The sequence below is a fragment of the Abramis brama genome, assembly GCF_963993115.1.
Source record: "Abramis brama genome assembly, chromosome: 2".
Classification (NCBI taxonomy): Eukaryota; Metazoa; Chordata; class Actinopteri; order Cypriniformes; family Leuciscidae; genus Abramis; species Abramis brama.
This window is the reverse complement of record NC_139964.1, coordinates 26,673,615-26,687,590: the sequence shown is the minus strand read 5'-3', so window position 1 is coordinate 26,687,590 and position 13,976 is coordinate 26,673,615. Positions and strand designations below refer to the sequence as shown.

Sequence of the window (13,976 nt, the reverse complement as noted above, 5' to 3'; positions counted from 1 at the left end):
ATTAAAAAAAATGATTTCTTTAAAAGCAAATATCTCCCTTTGCTTTGAACTTTGAGCGTTGTAACTTTGCAGATGTTGTTTATGCTCAAACGGCAACATTACACACTAACTAAAGTTAGAAAAGTGAAATCATAATCAACCACCCCTTTAATTACTATTATTTCAGTTTGATTTTAAGGTGTCCAAGCATAACCGAAACTCATCCAGTAATGGGAGCAGAAGGAGCGTGTTTGACCTGCGGATGCAGTCGGCGAGGTGTCGGGCCAGGGCGTCCAGGTCCAGCAGGGTGGTCTGACTGGCGTCCTTCACGTGGATGTTGTCGATAAGTTTACAGAGCAGCCAGAAGTATTCCTTACAGCCGGTGCGAAACATGGCTTCCTCCTCAAAATCCTCCACCTGCACCAAAACACACACAAATACACTCAATTAAAGGAATAAAGCACCCAAAAATGCAATGGGTAAATAACACTGCGCAAGCATCGGTGTTGTTATCATTAATTAAATCTTAGGGTATGTTTACACGACAACAACGTACTAAAAAACGAAACGATTTTCCGCTTACAAAACCATCCCTGTTCACATGGATCCACGAAAACGTCTAAAAATGCTGAAGTTGCCAATGTCACTTAATGTTAATGTTACTTAAACTAAAAGTGAAATAAAACCATTTAGAAATACACAAAAAACTAATAAGAATAACAAAAGCACATAATAAAATTAACAAAAAATGTACTAAAATGAGAACTGAAAATATAAAAATAAAAGCTTTTAAAAAATAAAACACACACACACACACACACACACACACAAACACAGAGTAATCAACATTTGAACTGGATCAAAACCTTTCATCCAAGTTATACATGAATTTTGAATAATACCCGTTCTTGTCTTAGGACAACTTTAACTCTTTTGATCCACTATGAGAGGATCACTCTAGTGTCCACTATCCACTATATATATATATATATATATATATATATATATATATATATATATGCTCAAATATATATAATAAATATCAAATATATATACACATAAATATATATATATAAACTATATATATATATAAACTATAACATTCCATAACTAACACAGGCACATAAAGAGTTTGAAGGCACTCTCAGTGTGTGTACTGACTCTGAGGGGTTTAAGGGCCTGTGCGTCGGGCAGGAACTTGAGCAGCGTGGACGCGGCGAGCAGCAGGAAGGATCTGTTGATGGATTCTCCTCCCTCCAGTCCCGACAGAGAGAGCTTATACAGACCACTGCACGCCTCCTGACGCACCGCCGTCTGCACACACACACACACAACACAGCTCTATCAGCACAGGAGTATTAGCAGTAGAGCATGGTGATAGAAACAGCAAGGTCATGGGTTCGATTCACAGGGAATGCATGACCTCAGAAAACATGTTTACCTTGAATACAATGTAATACCATGATATTCATTTTTATTTCATTGAATTTTTTATAAAGAATTAAAGAATTTAGTCTATCAAATGCATAATTTTTTTTTAATAAAAATAAATATCAATGGCATTTACAATGTATCTAACTTTCTTTTCATAAATTATTTTGAAGGATGTAGGTGGAACTTTCTTTCAATGACTGGGCTGAAAAGCTGTGATTTGATTGGTTAAATGTGATTGTTTCCCTTAATTACAACAGTATCAGAGGAAAGACTCAAACAGCAGAGAATGGCATTAGCAAAATCATGGTGATGTGTTTAATTCCCAGGGATAAAATGAAAGAGAATGAAAACAATGTGTAAAAAAAAACCTTGAATAAAAAATGTAAGTTGCTGTGGATAAACTGCCAAATGCATAAACTTAAGTAAATATAAAAAAGAAAAAGAAAAATAATAATAATAATAATAATATATATATAGCCTATATTATATCTAACAATATATATTGTTAGCCTATGTATAAAATAAAGTAAAATAAAACAAAGCATTACATTTTCAGAATATGTTGTAATCCACAAATTATTTTGTGAGATGTAGGGTGGAGCTTAATTATTTTAACTGGACTGAATAGCTATGATTTGATTGGTTAATGTAATTGTTCCCCACCTAAATGGCCTTAATTACAGTGGCAGAGGAAAGTCATTCCAGATGTGTTGGTTTACCTCAGGTATGAGCAGCGTGAGCTTCTTCAGCCAGTCGTGGAGATGTTCGCTGTCGGCCAGGCTGGACTTAACCAGAGAACAGCAGTGAGCCCAGCTCACCAGCAGCCACATGGAGTAATGAGTCACTGCACAAACACATCACCAGCAATGAGTAACGAGTAGAGAAAATTAAAAACCTTCAAAGATATATAACCAATCATGTGCTTACCCTCGTGCCTGGATCTGTGATCTGATTGGGCCTTCAGAACCCTGCAGGACAATCAGAAGACAGAAGGTAAACAAACAGACACGAAAAACTCTAAAATAAGTATCTCTAAAAAGTTGAGTGAAATTAAAAATACAATATTTTATACAGTTTGTGTGCACTGTATTTTTAAGCTTATTAGAGTATCAATTTGTTGTGATTATTTATAAATATTATTTTTATTATAATAATATTGTTTAAATAATAGATTTTATTTATTTTTTATCAATGACATATATAATATTGTTAAATATAATAATAATACCATAATATATTAATAATAAATATATATGAAATAATCATTTTTTATACTGATAAGTATCACTAAAAAGAGTTCAGTGAAATTAAAAATACAATATTTTACACAGTTTGTGTAGACTGTATTTGTAAGTTTATTAAGAGTATGACTTTGTTAGCCTAGCAAAATGCCAATGTTAAACTAAATCAATTATAAATGGAGACTTTTGTGTGTGTGTGTGTGTGTGTGTGTGTGTGTGTGTGCTGTTCACCTGTGTGCCAGATTGTCGTATGTGTAGGCCACGTTGATGAGCCGCTGGATGAGGTTGGTGCCTTGAACAAGACTTAGAAAAACCTGACAGAGTAGGACAATATCTCAAAATTAGTGACAGCAAACATACACACATACACGGAGAGAAAAGAGAATTCAGAAGAAGGTTCACACCTCTGTAAGACGGGGTATATGCAGGCCCTTCCCATGATCCCCGGTGGATTTACGGGACTTCCCTGGCCACGCCCTCTTTCTCTGAGTGTCCGTGAGACCAGACCAGGCAAAAACATCATGATAAGCCAGGTCCAGATCGGCCGGATCCACCGCAAACTGACAAATGAGTTTCAGCAGACACGCCAGACAGTCCAACAACCACTACAGAGAGACAAGAAAACAAAAGAAAGATGATATAGCTGTTCATTCAATGGCAGAACTGGGTATATCTCACAGAGAAAATGCCCAGGGCTTGATTCACATCACAGTCATTAGGAAAGATGAAGAAATAAGCCTTTTTGATATGAGCAAATGCTATATGAACGATAAGACTTTATACATATTTTTGTAATTCAAAAATTAAGTAATTAAAAAAAAAGATTTCTCATTGTTAGAAGAAAAAATAAACCCTTTTGATAAGAGCAAATTTTATATTGCCAGTGACATTTTATAAATGATCTTTAAGACAATTATGCACATTCCCTCATTAACTCTTTTGTAATGCAAAAATAAACACATTTTAAAAAAAGTATTTTGTAACATTTATGATATGAGCAAATTTATTTTATAACAATTACGCACTTCTCCACAAAGAACTCTTTTGTAATGCAAAAATAAAATAAAAAATATATATATATTTGCATTATTATAATTTGTGACCTGATCCAGCAAAATGAGTCACAGTGACCCAAATTTCAAAATTGAGATTTTGGTATTAATGGAAAGAGGAGACCATAAGCTTTCAAATGATATCCAAGTCAAAGTCATACCTTGAATGGTTGTAAAGATATACACATTTGAATTATGGTCGTCTGTCCTCTTTTTCCAATTGAAAACCTGAGAAAATCGCTTTTAAAGTTTTTTGCCTTTTTTTGTTGATATCTTTCAAAATCCATGGCATTTAAAGGGATAAACTATTTATTGTACAGCTTAATTTGACCAAAGACATTAATATATGCTATTAAACCAGACTGAAGCTCAAATTATTTTAAAGTTTTTATTTTAATAAATAATTTAAAAGGCACTTTTACAAACATTTACTAAAATCAGAAAGATTGAACAGAGGTGCTACAGTTTTCCTTGAGAGGGTGTGTGTGTGTCTCTCTCTCTCTCTCTCTCTCTCTGTGTGTGTGTGTGTGTGTGTGTGTGTGTGTGTGTGTCTGTGTGTGTGTGTGTGAGAGAGAGAGAGAGAGAGAGAGAGAGAGAGAGAAAGTGAGAGAGGCAGAGAGACAAGGAAACAGAGAACAAAATAATGTTAGCCTATGCAATATCTTTGTGTAGGCTAGTTGACAATAACAGTGTAACACATTCATAACGGAGATACCAACAGTTAAATATTGGGTTAAAATAAATCAAACACATTGTAATGGATTCTCCTTGCAGATAAATACACTCACAGAATAATTGCACTCACTCACATCCATACACGATAAATACCACAGGGCTGTCACTGCTGTCGCTGTCATCAGAGGATGACACGTCTCCAGATCCAAAACAATCACTGACTAGCCTTAGATACTCTTGATGACCCGCAACGCTTTTGGCGACTTTTTGGCGACTTTGCTCTCTTTTGACAGCGACATTTCTCAAATTAATAATATTTAATCTTTCTGAGGAGATCTGCTAGCTTGTTTACACATAGCGCTACGAGTCTGACAGGAGGATGGCTGGACCAATCGCGTGCCGGTCAGTCGAAACGGGGCTTCCCATTGACAAATGATCAGCGTTTGTGTACATTTCTAAGCTTTTTGATTGGTTCTATACAACGTGAAACACCATATTTGGAGAGCAGAGATGTTTGAGGGGATTCCCGGGGAATGCTCAGAGGTGACGAGAGGAGTTGAGAAAAGCAATATTCATTTTCAGCGAATTTAGTAAAACTTTGTAAACTTTATTAGTCATTTAAATACCTTTACTCAATTATCTGGACCACGAAACTTTAGGAGATTATTTTTGAATGTCTGTTCTTTGAAATTTAGCAAAAAAAAAAAAAATTTTTTCAAATTATTATTTCATTGTTTTTCCACATAATCGGCCCATATCTTAAAATGGAACGTTGCGACTTCCGACTCATTTCGCCAGATCGGGTCACATTTATTCAGAACTATCCTGAATATAATTTGATGTTTTAATTAAATATTAGCAGACATTCAGTACAACTAATTCAGCCATTATTTATATTTACACTGTACGATAATAAAATTAAATCATATCACAATATATATATTTGTTTTGCAATGCAGTATAACATTTTTCATATTATAGTAAAAAATCATATCATAATGCCAATTCTAAAAAAAATATATAAAATCAGGCTTAATTGTTTTATTGCTTCCTTTTGGTTTTTGACACTCACCACTGTCCAGGATTCTTGTTCTTTCGGCTCTAAAATTGCAGAGTTAAAAATGTCCAGCAGAAGCTGAAGGCCTCCAGACGACACAAACTACAAGAGAGAGACACGTGTGTGAATGTGTTATACAGAGACATGCGTCCAGCTCATATATAGGAACAATAACAACAGATCCTTTTCAGTGGAAGTGTGAGGAGAGGCGTTTGTACCTTGCAGCTCCAGGTGTTCTTGCTGTTCTCAATCTGTTCCTCACTGGAGTCGTCAGAGTCTGGATACAGATCACTGTAACTGCCCTGAAATACACATAAACACACACGTCTCATGAGAAGCTTTCATTAACAGACCTGCAGGGCTGCATGTGTGACTGAGGTTGTGTGTGTGTGTGTGTGTGTGTGTGTGTGTGTACCGTAGACTCGCGGTGAATCCTGCGGTTGGGTTTGCCCAGGGCTTCTATGATTTCTAAAGCGTAAAGCAGCTTATGGGGGCTCTTGATCCTCAGCAGATCCTTCCAGCACAACCCGTCAGATCCCTAAAGTCACAATGAACACGAATAAACTTTCATGCAGTGCATAAGTTCAAATGATGTTTTTTATGCAGGGGATTTTGAGCTATTTGGCTTTTCATAACACATTATTTCAGACACTTTTAAAGGAATAGATAGTTCACCCAAAAATGTAAATCCTGTCATCATTTACTCACCCTCATGTTGTTTCAAACCTGTATGAGTTTTTTCTTCTGCTGAACACAAAAGAAAATATTTTGAAGAATATGAGTAACCAATCAGTTGATGGACCCCATTGACTTCCATTGTATTTTTTTCCATCAACTGTTTGGTTACCCATATTCTTCAAAATATCTAAATATCTTCTTCTGTGTTCAGCAGAAGAAAAACTCAAACAGGTTTTTAACAACTTGAGGATGAGTAAATGATGACAGGATTTTCATCTTTGGGTGAGCTATACCTTTAATTGTAATTGGAATCTACTGATGCAAACAGATGAAGTGCAGTAAAATAAACAATACATATTTATAAAGGCTGTTTCCTAAAAAATTGTTTTTTTCTCCTTCACCGAGCAAGAAATCCCCTCTTCAGTGGCCCTTACATACACCAAACTTCACAGTTTTATTCCTATTAATATTCTTAAACTTCATTTGCCTGATTTTATAAAAATATTTAATAAAATACAATGTATTTTTTTCTGGCAGTTGACCGTATTTTTTGATTTATGTGATAAAAACTTCAAACTTTACTATGTCAACAAAATGAAACAAAAATGTTGAACCTGGCTTTATTCATTGTTCAGACTGCTCTTCTGAAAACATGCAAATTAGTGCATATTTAAACATAACATTTCTGGAAACTTGTAATACAGTTTTTTTTGTTTTTAATTCTTAATGTTATCATTCAGCTCGGGAAGTATAGTGTACATTTTTTACCCTAATTACCTGGGGTGTCTGGCCTTAAATCAATGGTAAACATGGATGATGTGACTGACCGTGTCATCGGAGATGTTCTGGAAGGCCTGGAGCATGCTGGGACACGTGGGCAGCAGCATGAGCAGCTCCCACACTCGGCGGGAGAGATTCTCCGCGTGGAGGTGCAGCTCCTCGCAGCGAACGCTCTGCAGAAGGAAAACATAGACTGTTAAACATATGGACGTAGTGTCCGTGACGTCACCCGTAGGTTTCTGAAGAGCATTTTTGGCAGAGCCGGCCGTCGCCATCTTGGCTGCGCGTCACCACACGTCAACTCTCGGATAAATGAAAATGGGCAAAGAGGCGGGATGATCTGAGGTGACGTGACGCTAACAGACAGCAGACAAATGGCTAGTAGTGAAGCAGCGGCAATCCACCTGTCACTCAAGTGGCCACGCCCTTAATTATGCAGAACTTTAAGGCTTAATATAATTTAAACGGATGAGTTTTTAAAAATTTCACCCCCTCACAGTTGTCATGAAGGGCAAAATTAGCTATATAGACCAAAACCAATTTTTCTACCAGGCTGTAAACATATTTTTTTCTGCTGTAAAGTTGGGCATTTTAACATGGGGGTCTATGGGATTGACTCTCTTTTGCAGCCTGTCTCTAGTGGCCAGTCGATGAATTACAGTTTAAGTCACTTCTGTGTAAGATTCAACAGAGAGACCGAAAGGTTGCCGCTTGGAGGAAACACACTGGATTGGACGCTGGTTTCACTCAGGCTGGAGCGGGTCAGTGGTGTGGAGCGGGACGTTACCTCAGTGCTGTGCTGGGGTCTGTCAGGGCCGGGCGGTTTGAAGCAGGCCAGCATCTCCAGCAGGTCGAAGAGGGTGGTGAGGTGGGGCTCCTGAAGCAACAGAAGCATGGGGATGTGCTCCTTCTGAGGGGGCGGCAGACACGACGCCGGCAGCTGGACGCCCTCGCCCTTCCTCTCTCTCCGCGGAGCGCCCAGAGACACAAACACCATCTGACGGCACACAGGAGAGACTCTCAGTGTTTTAGTTTCTAGGGTTGTGGGTGTGCGGCCGTATGTGGGTTTGTTGTCGTTTACCTGCATGTCCTTGAAACCGAGCTCATGAAGAGTCTTCTCATCGTAGTCGGTGGTCAGCTCGTGTCCTGATGAGATCATGCGCACCGGACCCATCAGACCACCTGCACAGAAACACACACACACACACATCAATCTGACTGCAGCATGTTGCCATATGAACAATCATTTGTACTTGTAAATTTACTCAATTAAGTTTTACCTTTATATATGATTGATTACTACATAAACACGTTATATATTTTATATGAATATATTTTTTTCTGTTTGACTGATTCTTAAAAAAATTGATGGATTGACAGATAGATAGAAGGATAGACAGACAGACAGATAGATAGATAAATAGACAGACAGACAGATAGATAGATAAATAGACAGACAGATGGATGGATTTGTGTTCAATATACTAATGGTTCAGACGGCAGTCAATAGAGCGCATCTGTTTTCTGTGTGTGTGTGTGTGTGTGCGTGTGTGTGTGTGTGTGTGCGTGTGTGTGTGTGTGTGTGTGTACCTGGGAAGTCCTGCTGCCGGCTGGTTTGGCCGAACTCCTGTAGCTGCGCCTGCTGGCTGAGCTGATCCTTCTGAAGGTTCTCGTACCAGTGCGTGACCTCTGCCCTCAGATCAGCCACCTGATCACTGGGGTACATCTCGATCGTCATCTACACACACACAACATGAGAATGAGCACGAGAGAAGATGGAGGAAACACTGCTTGTTCATGAAGAAAGCTTTTTTAAACTCAGCTTGAAAACTGAGCAAATAGTCGTGATGATGATGATTATGGTGATCATCAAGATGATGATGAACCTTGTCAGGGAGTCCTGCCGGTTGACACACGATTCTGAGCGGGAGAGACTGTTTATCACTGAGAGCTTTCAGATGACTGCTGATGCCCGTCCCCTCGATCTGCCACTGACGCAGGTGATACGCAAACCTGAAAATACAAACACACAATGAGTTTAGACAAAAGTAAATGGCATAACTGTGCTATTTTACAGGGTGAAGGTCCTAAATGTTCCCAGCAATCAAACTTATTCAATGTGCACATGACTGTTTACATTTTGATATAATAAAAACTGGAGAATTTCTCATGTAAGCATGTTTTCTTGCAGTGCAAGTGAGGGGATGTGTGTGTGTGTGTGTGTGTGTGTGTGTGTGTGTGTGTGTGTGTGTGTGTGTGTGTACCTGCGTCTGAAGGCCTCCAGGTGTGTTTTGAGCAGCAGAAGTCCTCTCTCGATGATGGTGAGGCTGGAGTGGGCGTCTTTCTCCAGGTTAGCAGACGCCATCATCAAGCTCTCCATACACTTACTGATGAACTCCTGCTCCTTCTCCAGACCCGTTTTACCTGTGGTTACACACACTCATCAATATATCGCATTACACACTCACATTTATTCAGAATACAATTCAATATTTATCATCCATCTATCCATCCATCCATCCATCCATCCATCTATCTATGTATCCGGTATCCATCCATCCATCTGCCTTTCTATCCATCGATCCATCCTCCTTTCCATCCATCCATCTATTTACCATCCATCCTATCTATCCATCCATCCATCCATCCATCCATCCATCCATCCATCCATCCATCCATCCATCCATCCATCCATCCATCCATCCAATACACAATCAACAATCCAAACATCTCTTTAGTAAAACAATTGAGAACAATAATGTTTCTTCCTGCATTTATTCTAGACCTGAGAGGTTATAAAACTCTTAACATTTAATGGTTATGAATTCTACAATACATGTAAGAGTTTGTTGTTAACTGACCGCTGATGTAATAGGAGTTGATGTACTGGATCGCAGCTCGACTGATGTCTGCAGACTGAGCCCTCAATGCGATTCCCCACAGCTGGTCCATACCACACAACTACAGAGACAGAGAGAGAGAGAGAGAGAGAGAGAGAGAGAGGTCAGAAAGAAGAACATATCGAGACAAACCAGAGAGGTTTCGAGATTTGCTGCATCAAACCTCGCAGTTGGAGCTGCTGTCATAAGCGCTGGTGGCCAGACGAGCCAGATTACACAGATGCTGAAACAAGTTAAGTCCCGTCATGCTGATCGTCTCCGGCTTCAGCTGAGGCATCTGAGAAAGAGAGAGACGGCGAGAATCAGGTGATGAAAGATTCATTCTCATGGCACATATTGTATAAAGGTTAGGGTTTAACTATACGCTAGCCAGACCTTCTCCAGGAAGAGATGTTTATACGTCTCCATGCCCATCGCGTGCTGGTCTTTACTGCGGACCTGGTTAAGGAACCAGTGCAAGGCGTCGTCGTAACACTCAGAGTCCTCCACTAAACAGTGCCACAGGATGTCTACCTGCTCCAGACTCAACCCTGACACACACACACAGGATATTCATATTGTTACAGAGCAATTCTCACATGCACACAGGAAGCGATGTGTGAGAGATAAAGAGAGACGCTCACTGAAGTGGTCAGGTGATCCGAGCGTTGAGAACACACAGGTGAGGAACTGCAGACGCACCTGTACCTCCGCGCTGTGACTGTACCTGAGACGCATGGGATTGATGTCAAAACTCACGTTTATTCAGAAAGGACACATTTAATTAATCAAAATTGACACTGAAGACTGGAGTAATGATGCTGTAAGTTCAGCTTTGTTCACAGAAATGAATTACATTTTTAAAATATAATCAAATAGATAACAATCGTGTTAAACTGTAATAATATTTCACAATATTACAGTATTTTTTAGAAATTAAATGCAGTCTTGGTGAGTAAAGAGACTTCAGCAACAACAGAATCTACCAACTCTAAACGTTTGAACGGTAGTACAGAAATATAGACAAACACCCAGACTTACAGAGCGAATTTGTGGCGCTGCTCTCTCACGTCCTGGATATAGTGTAACAGATCATCAAAGAAGAGCTTCATCATGTGCAGCTCCTTCTCCGCCCACCTGCAGCGCACACACACACACACACACAGGGAAAATATGAAAACATTTACTTATTCAAAAACATCTGTAAACTAATCCAAGTTCCAATTCACCCTTCACAGGGAGTTTGATTGACAGGCGATCTGACCAATCATAATCCGCCATTTTGTCCGACAAAGCAGTCAGGAGAGTTAGTAGATTAACGTTGGAGGATTTGAACTTGAAAAGCGGTGTGTACTGACGTCTTTCCGCGTTGAAACAACATTCCTTCTGATGTTCATTCATGTTTATTTGATGCAATAAATTTACAAGGAAGAGATGATCGGCTCACGAGCAGCTTTAACTGAGCAATCTGTCACGACACATTAAAGAGCCACAAAACTGTATTTATTGTTTAAATTTCTTTAAAATACAACCAAATTTGAAAGTTGAGATTTTGTTTCATATCAAAAGTAACCAGCTCTGTCCTGTCTGTCGACGTGTTGTCAGTGTCCTCTTCAGTCCGCAATGTATTTTTAACTGCGTGAGAACATGTTGTGTGGCGTGATGAGAGCGGCGTGGCTTGTCGGACATAGCAACAGTAACTAAAAGGGGCGTACAATCATAATATTCACAAATATTTTGAATTGAAAGCCTGTGTTTATATTGTCGGTTTTCATGTTAAGTTTTAGTGATTTTTTTGCGTTTTTGTCATTTGAATTAGTTTTTTTTCTACCAGTATTTCTTTTTTTTTTAAGTGTTTTTTTTCTTCTTCCTCTCCACACTTTAGTTGTTTGTGAATGGTCAATTATTAATTGAACATTTCTCTTACATGGTAATCCAATGAGTGTCATAACTGGAGCCGAACTGCTGGAACGTCCCAAAGAGCTTCGGCAGCAAACGCAAGGACACCACCACCGACCTGATGAACACACACAGAAACGCAACGGTCAAATATCTCCACCAGAAGACCAAACCTCTTCAGCAGTTTCATACAGCTCTGTAATGGCCTCACCGGTGGTTGGCGAGGTTCTCCAGACAGCCCTCGATGAAACGCATGCGGATCTGACGGTCAGTGAACCAGCAGACCAGAGAGCACAACAGCTTCTCCGCCTCATTGATCAAGCCCTCCGATAGGTGGATCTGGTCACAACGACAACATGAGAATCGCAATCTACACACGAAATGCTTCAGATAGTCTGCGGTGAAGTGAACATACCGCATTATCGTCCTGGACTAGGTCCCACAGAAGAGTGTTTCCGTTCTTGCAGACGTTGTCCAGGTTGATGTCAGTCACCGCGTGGGTTGAGTACTGATGTTTGTGCACCGACGGACCTGGAGCGGACATTTAGAAAAATGAAACATCAGACTAAAATGATCATGTGACTTTTGTCAGATAAAATTAACTCAGTGTCTCAATGTCTTATTACTTTATTTCTAATGTGTAAAAGTTTTAATCTGACTGAAATTACAATACTAAGATTTATGTTCATTTCTATGCTTTCAAATATTAAACCAACTTTTATTTTGATGGAAGAAGACCTTAAAGCTTCTCTTTTGATGACAGCTTTATAAACGATTCTCATTACAGATCTGGGAAGATGGATGGCGCGGTGCTGCATTTTCAAATGCATGTTCCCAGCAAGCAATTTTGCATTTAAAAGACATCTAATAGACGTCCAAACACAGCCCTGACGTCTAGGCTGAAACAAGGCAAAATTTGGGCTGTCAGTGAAAACTTAATAGACGTCTAACCATAGCCCAAGAATAGACTAGTCATCAATTAGATAACTTCAAAAAAATTAAACCTAATGCCTTGTAATCACTGTTGACTTTGCTTACATGATGAAATATCATACATCTCAAGTTATTTTGGCAAAAACTATATTATTTTGGCTAGAAGTGGGTTACTCATAGTCGGACTATATCTGATATGACGGCTATTGCTTGCTGGGTTATAAGCGACTCAAACTGCGAGTTTGCAGTGATGGAGTTTGTGTGGTGCGTCATTTAGCGCTTCTCCAAACACTAAAATCCCACTTGTGTGTAAATGAACACAGTGCCGCGCTTCACTGAGGTGTGTGTGTACCTTGCACCAGGTGTTCGTGGTATATGGAGGCTAGGTTGGGCAGGTGTTGCTGCAGGTGTGAGCTGAGCTCAGCGTGAGAGTTGATCTGGACCAGCTCTTCCTCACATCCGGACTCTTCTCCGTCAAAATCCGCCATGTTCTTCTCGGACTTGGCGCTGACTTGGGAACTGCTGCAGCTTACGTCATCGGCGCTCAGCATGTCCTCAACCATGTGACTGCGGAGAGAGAGAGTGTGTGTTAAGAGTATGTTACCAGAAAACAATGGTTCTGTGATTCTGTGCTGCTCCCGCAAAAACTATGTTATATTTTATCCCGCTCCCGCCCGACACTTTAACGTTTTTGTCCCGTTCCCACCCACAAAAGCCCGTAGGAAAAGGGCTATGCGGATTTTTCAGTCCCATTCCGGTTAAATTCTATTCCAATTCCAATTTCCAAACACACAACGCTTCAGATCTCCAGTGACAGACTTGTGCGGTGCTGTTATTATTATTATTATTATCATTACTACAGGAGCCCATGAGTCATTTCTTTCTCCCGTTTCCCGCACACATATCAGTATCTTCCCCCCGCACCCATTAATCTAGCAAAAACTAGTCCCACGCTGCACTGTTGCGACATGTCCCAGAGATCCTGTGTTGTGCCGCAGGATTGCAGACTTCTACTCTGAGTCAAAACCTAGTGAGCCGCCTACATAGACAACGATTTAAGGCAACTTTTTCAACTTTCTTTAGCGTAATGTTGCTGTTTGAGCATGAAAAAAGCACAAAGTCCCTCCGATGGGAATTATTCTCTATATCAGCGTCACTGTTTCTGAACTCTCTGAAACGCCTCTAATGTAGTCTTGAGTTTGCTTTCGGGAACAAACACGTCACAATATAGTTGTATTAGAAGTTCCCAAACAAGTTTGAAGCAGTTGACCAATCACAGCACACTGGTCCAGCCGACCAATCAGAGCACAGTGTGCATTTCAGAAGGAGGGGCTTCATAGAGATAGGAACTAAACAGAGCGTTACTGAC

General features: G+C 39.7%; 1 protein-coding gene across 1 annotated transcript in view; it reads right to left on the bottom strand.

Annotated features, from left to right (window-relative positions):
- usp34 (ubiquitin specific peptidase 34) overlaps positions 1-13,976 on the bottom strand; it is a 56,252-nt gene that overhangs the window by 24,222 nt on the left and 18,054 nt on the right. Inside the window, 24 exon segments of the mRNA XM_084099845.1 lie at positions 236-396; positions 1,141-1,293; positions 2,133-2,257; positions 2,341-2,381; positions 2,886-2,968; positions 3,059-3,259; positions 5,454-5,540; positions 5,657-5,740; positions 5,854-5,976; positions 6,944-7,069; positions 7,684-7,893; positions 7,978-8,078; positions 8,487-8,634; positions 8,783-8,909; positions 9,161-9,320; positions 9,758-9,857; positions 9,960-10,073; positions 10,172-10,326; positions 10,420-10,502; positions 10,817-10,912; positions 11,703-11,792; positions 11,886-12,013; positions 12,090-12,205; positions 12,960-13,174. Of these exon segments, the coding sequence (XP_083955971.1) occupies positions 236-396; positions 1,141-1,293; positions 2,133-2,257; positions 2,341-2,381; positions 2,886-2,968; positions 3,059-3,259; positions 5,454-5,540; positions 5,657-5,740; positions 5,854-5,976; positions 6,944-7,069; positions 7,684-7,893; positions 7,978-8,078; positions 8,487-8,634; positions 8,783-8,909; positions 9,161-9,320; positions 9,758-9,857; positions 9,960-10,073; positions 10,172-10,326; positions 10,420-10,502; positions 10,817-10,912; positions 11,703-11,792; positions 11,886-12,013; positions 12,090-12,205; positions 12,960-13,174 (3,027 nt within the window).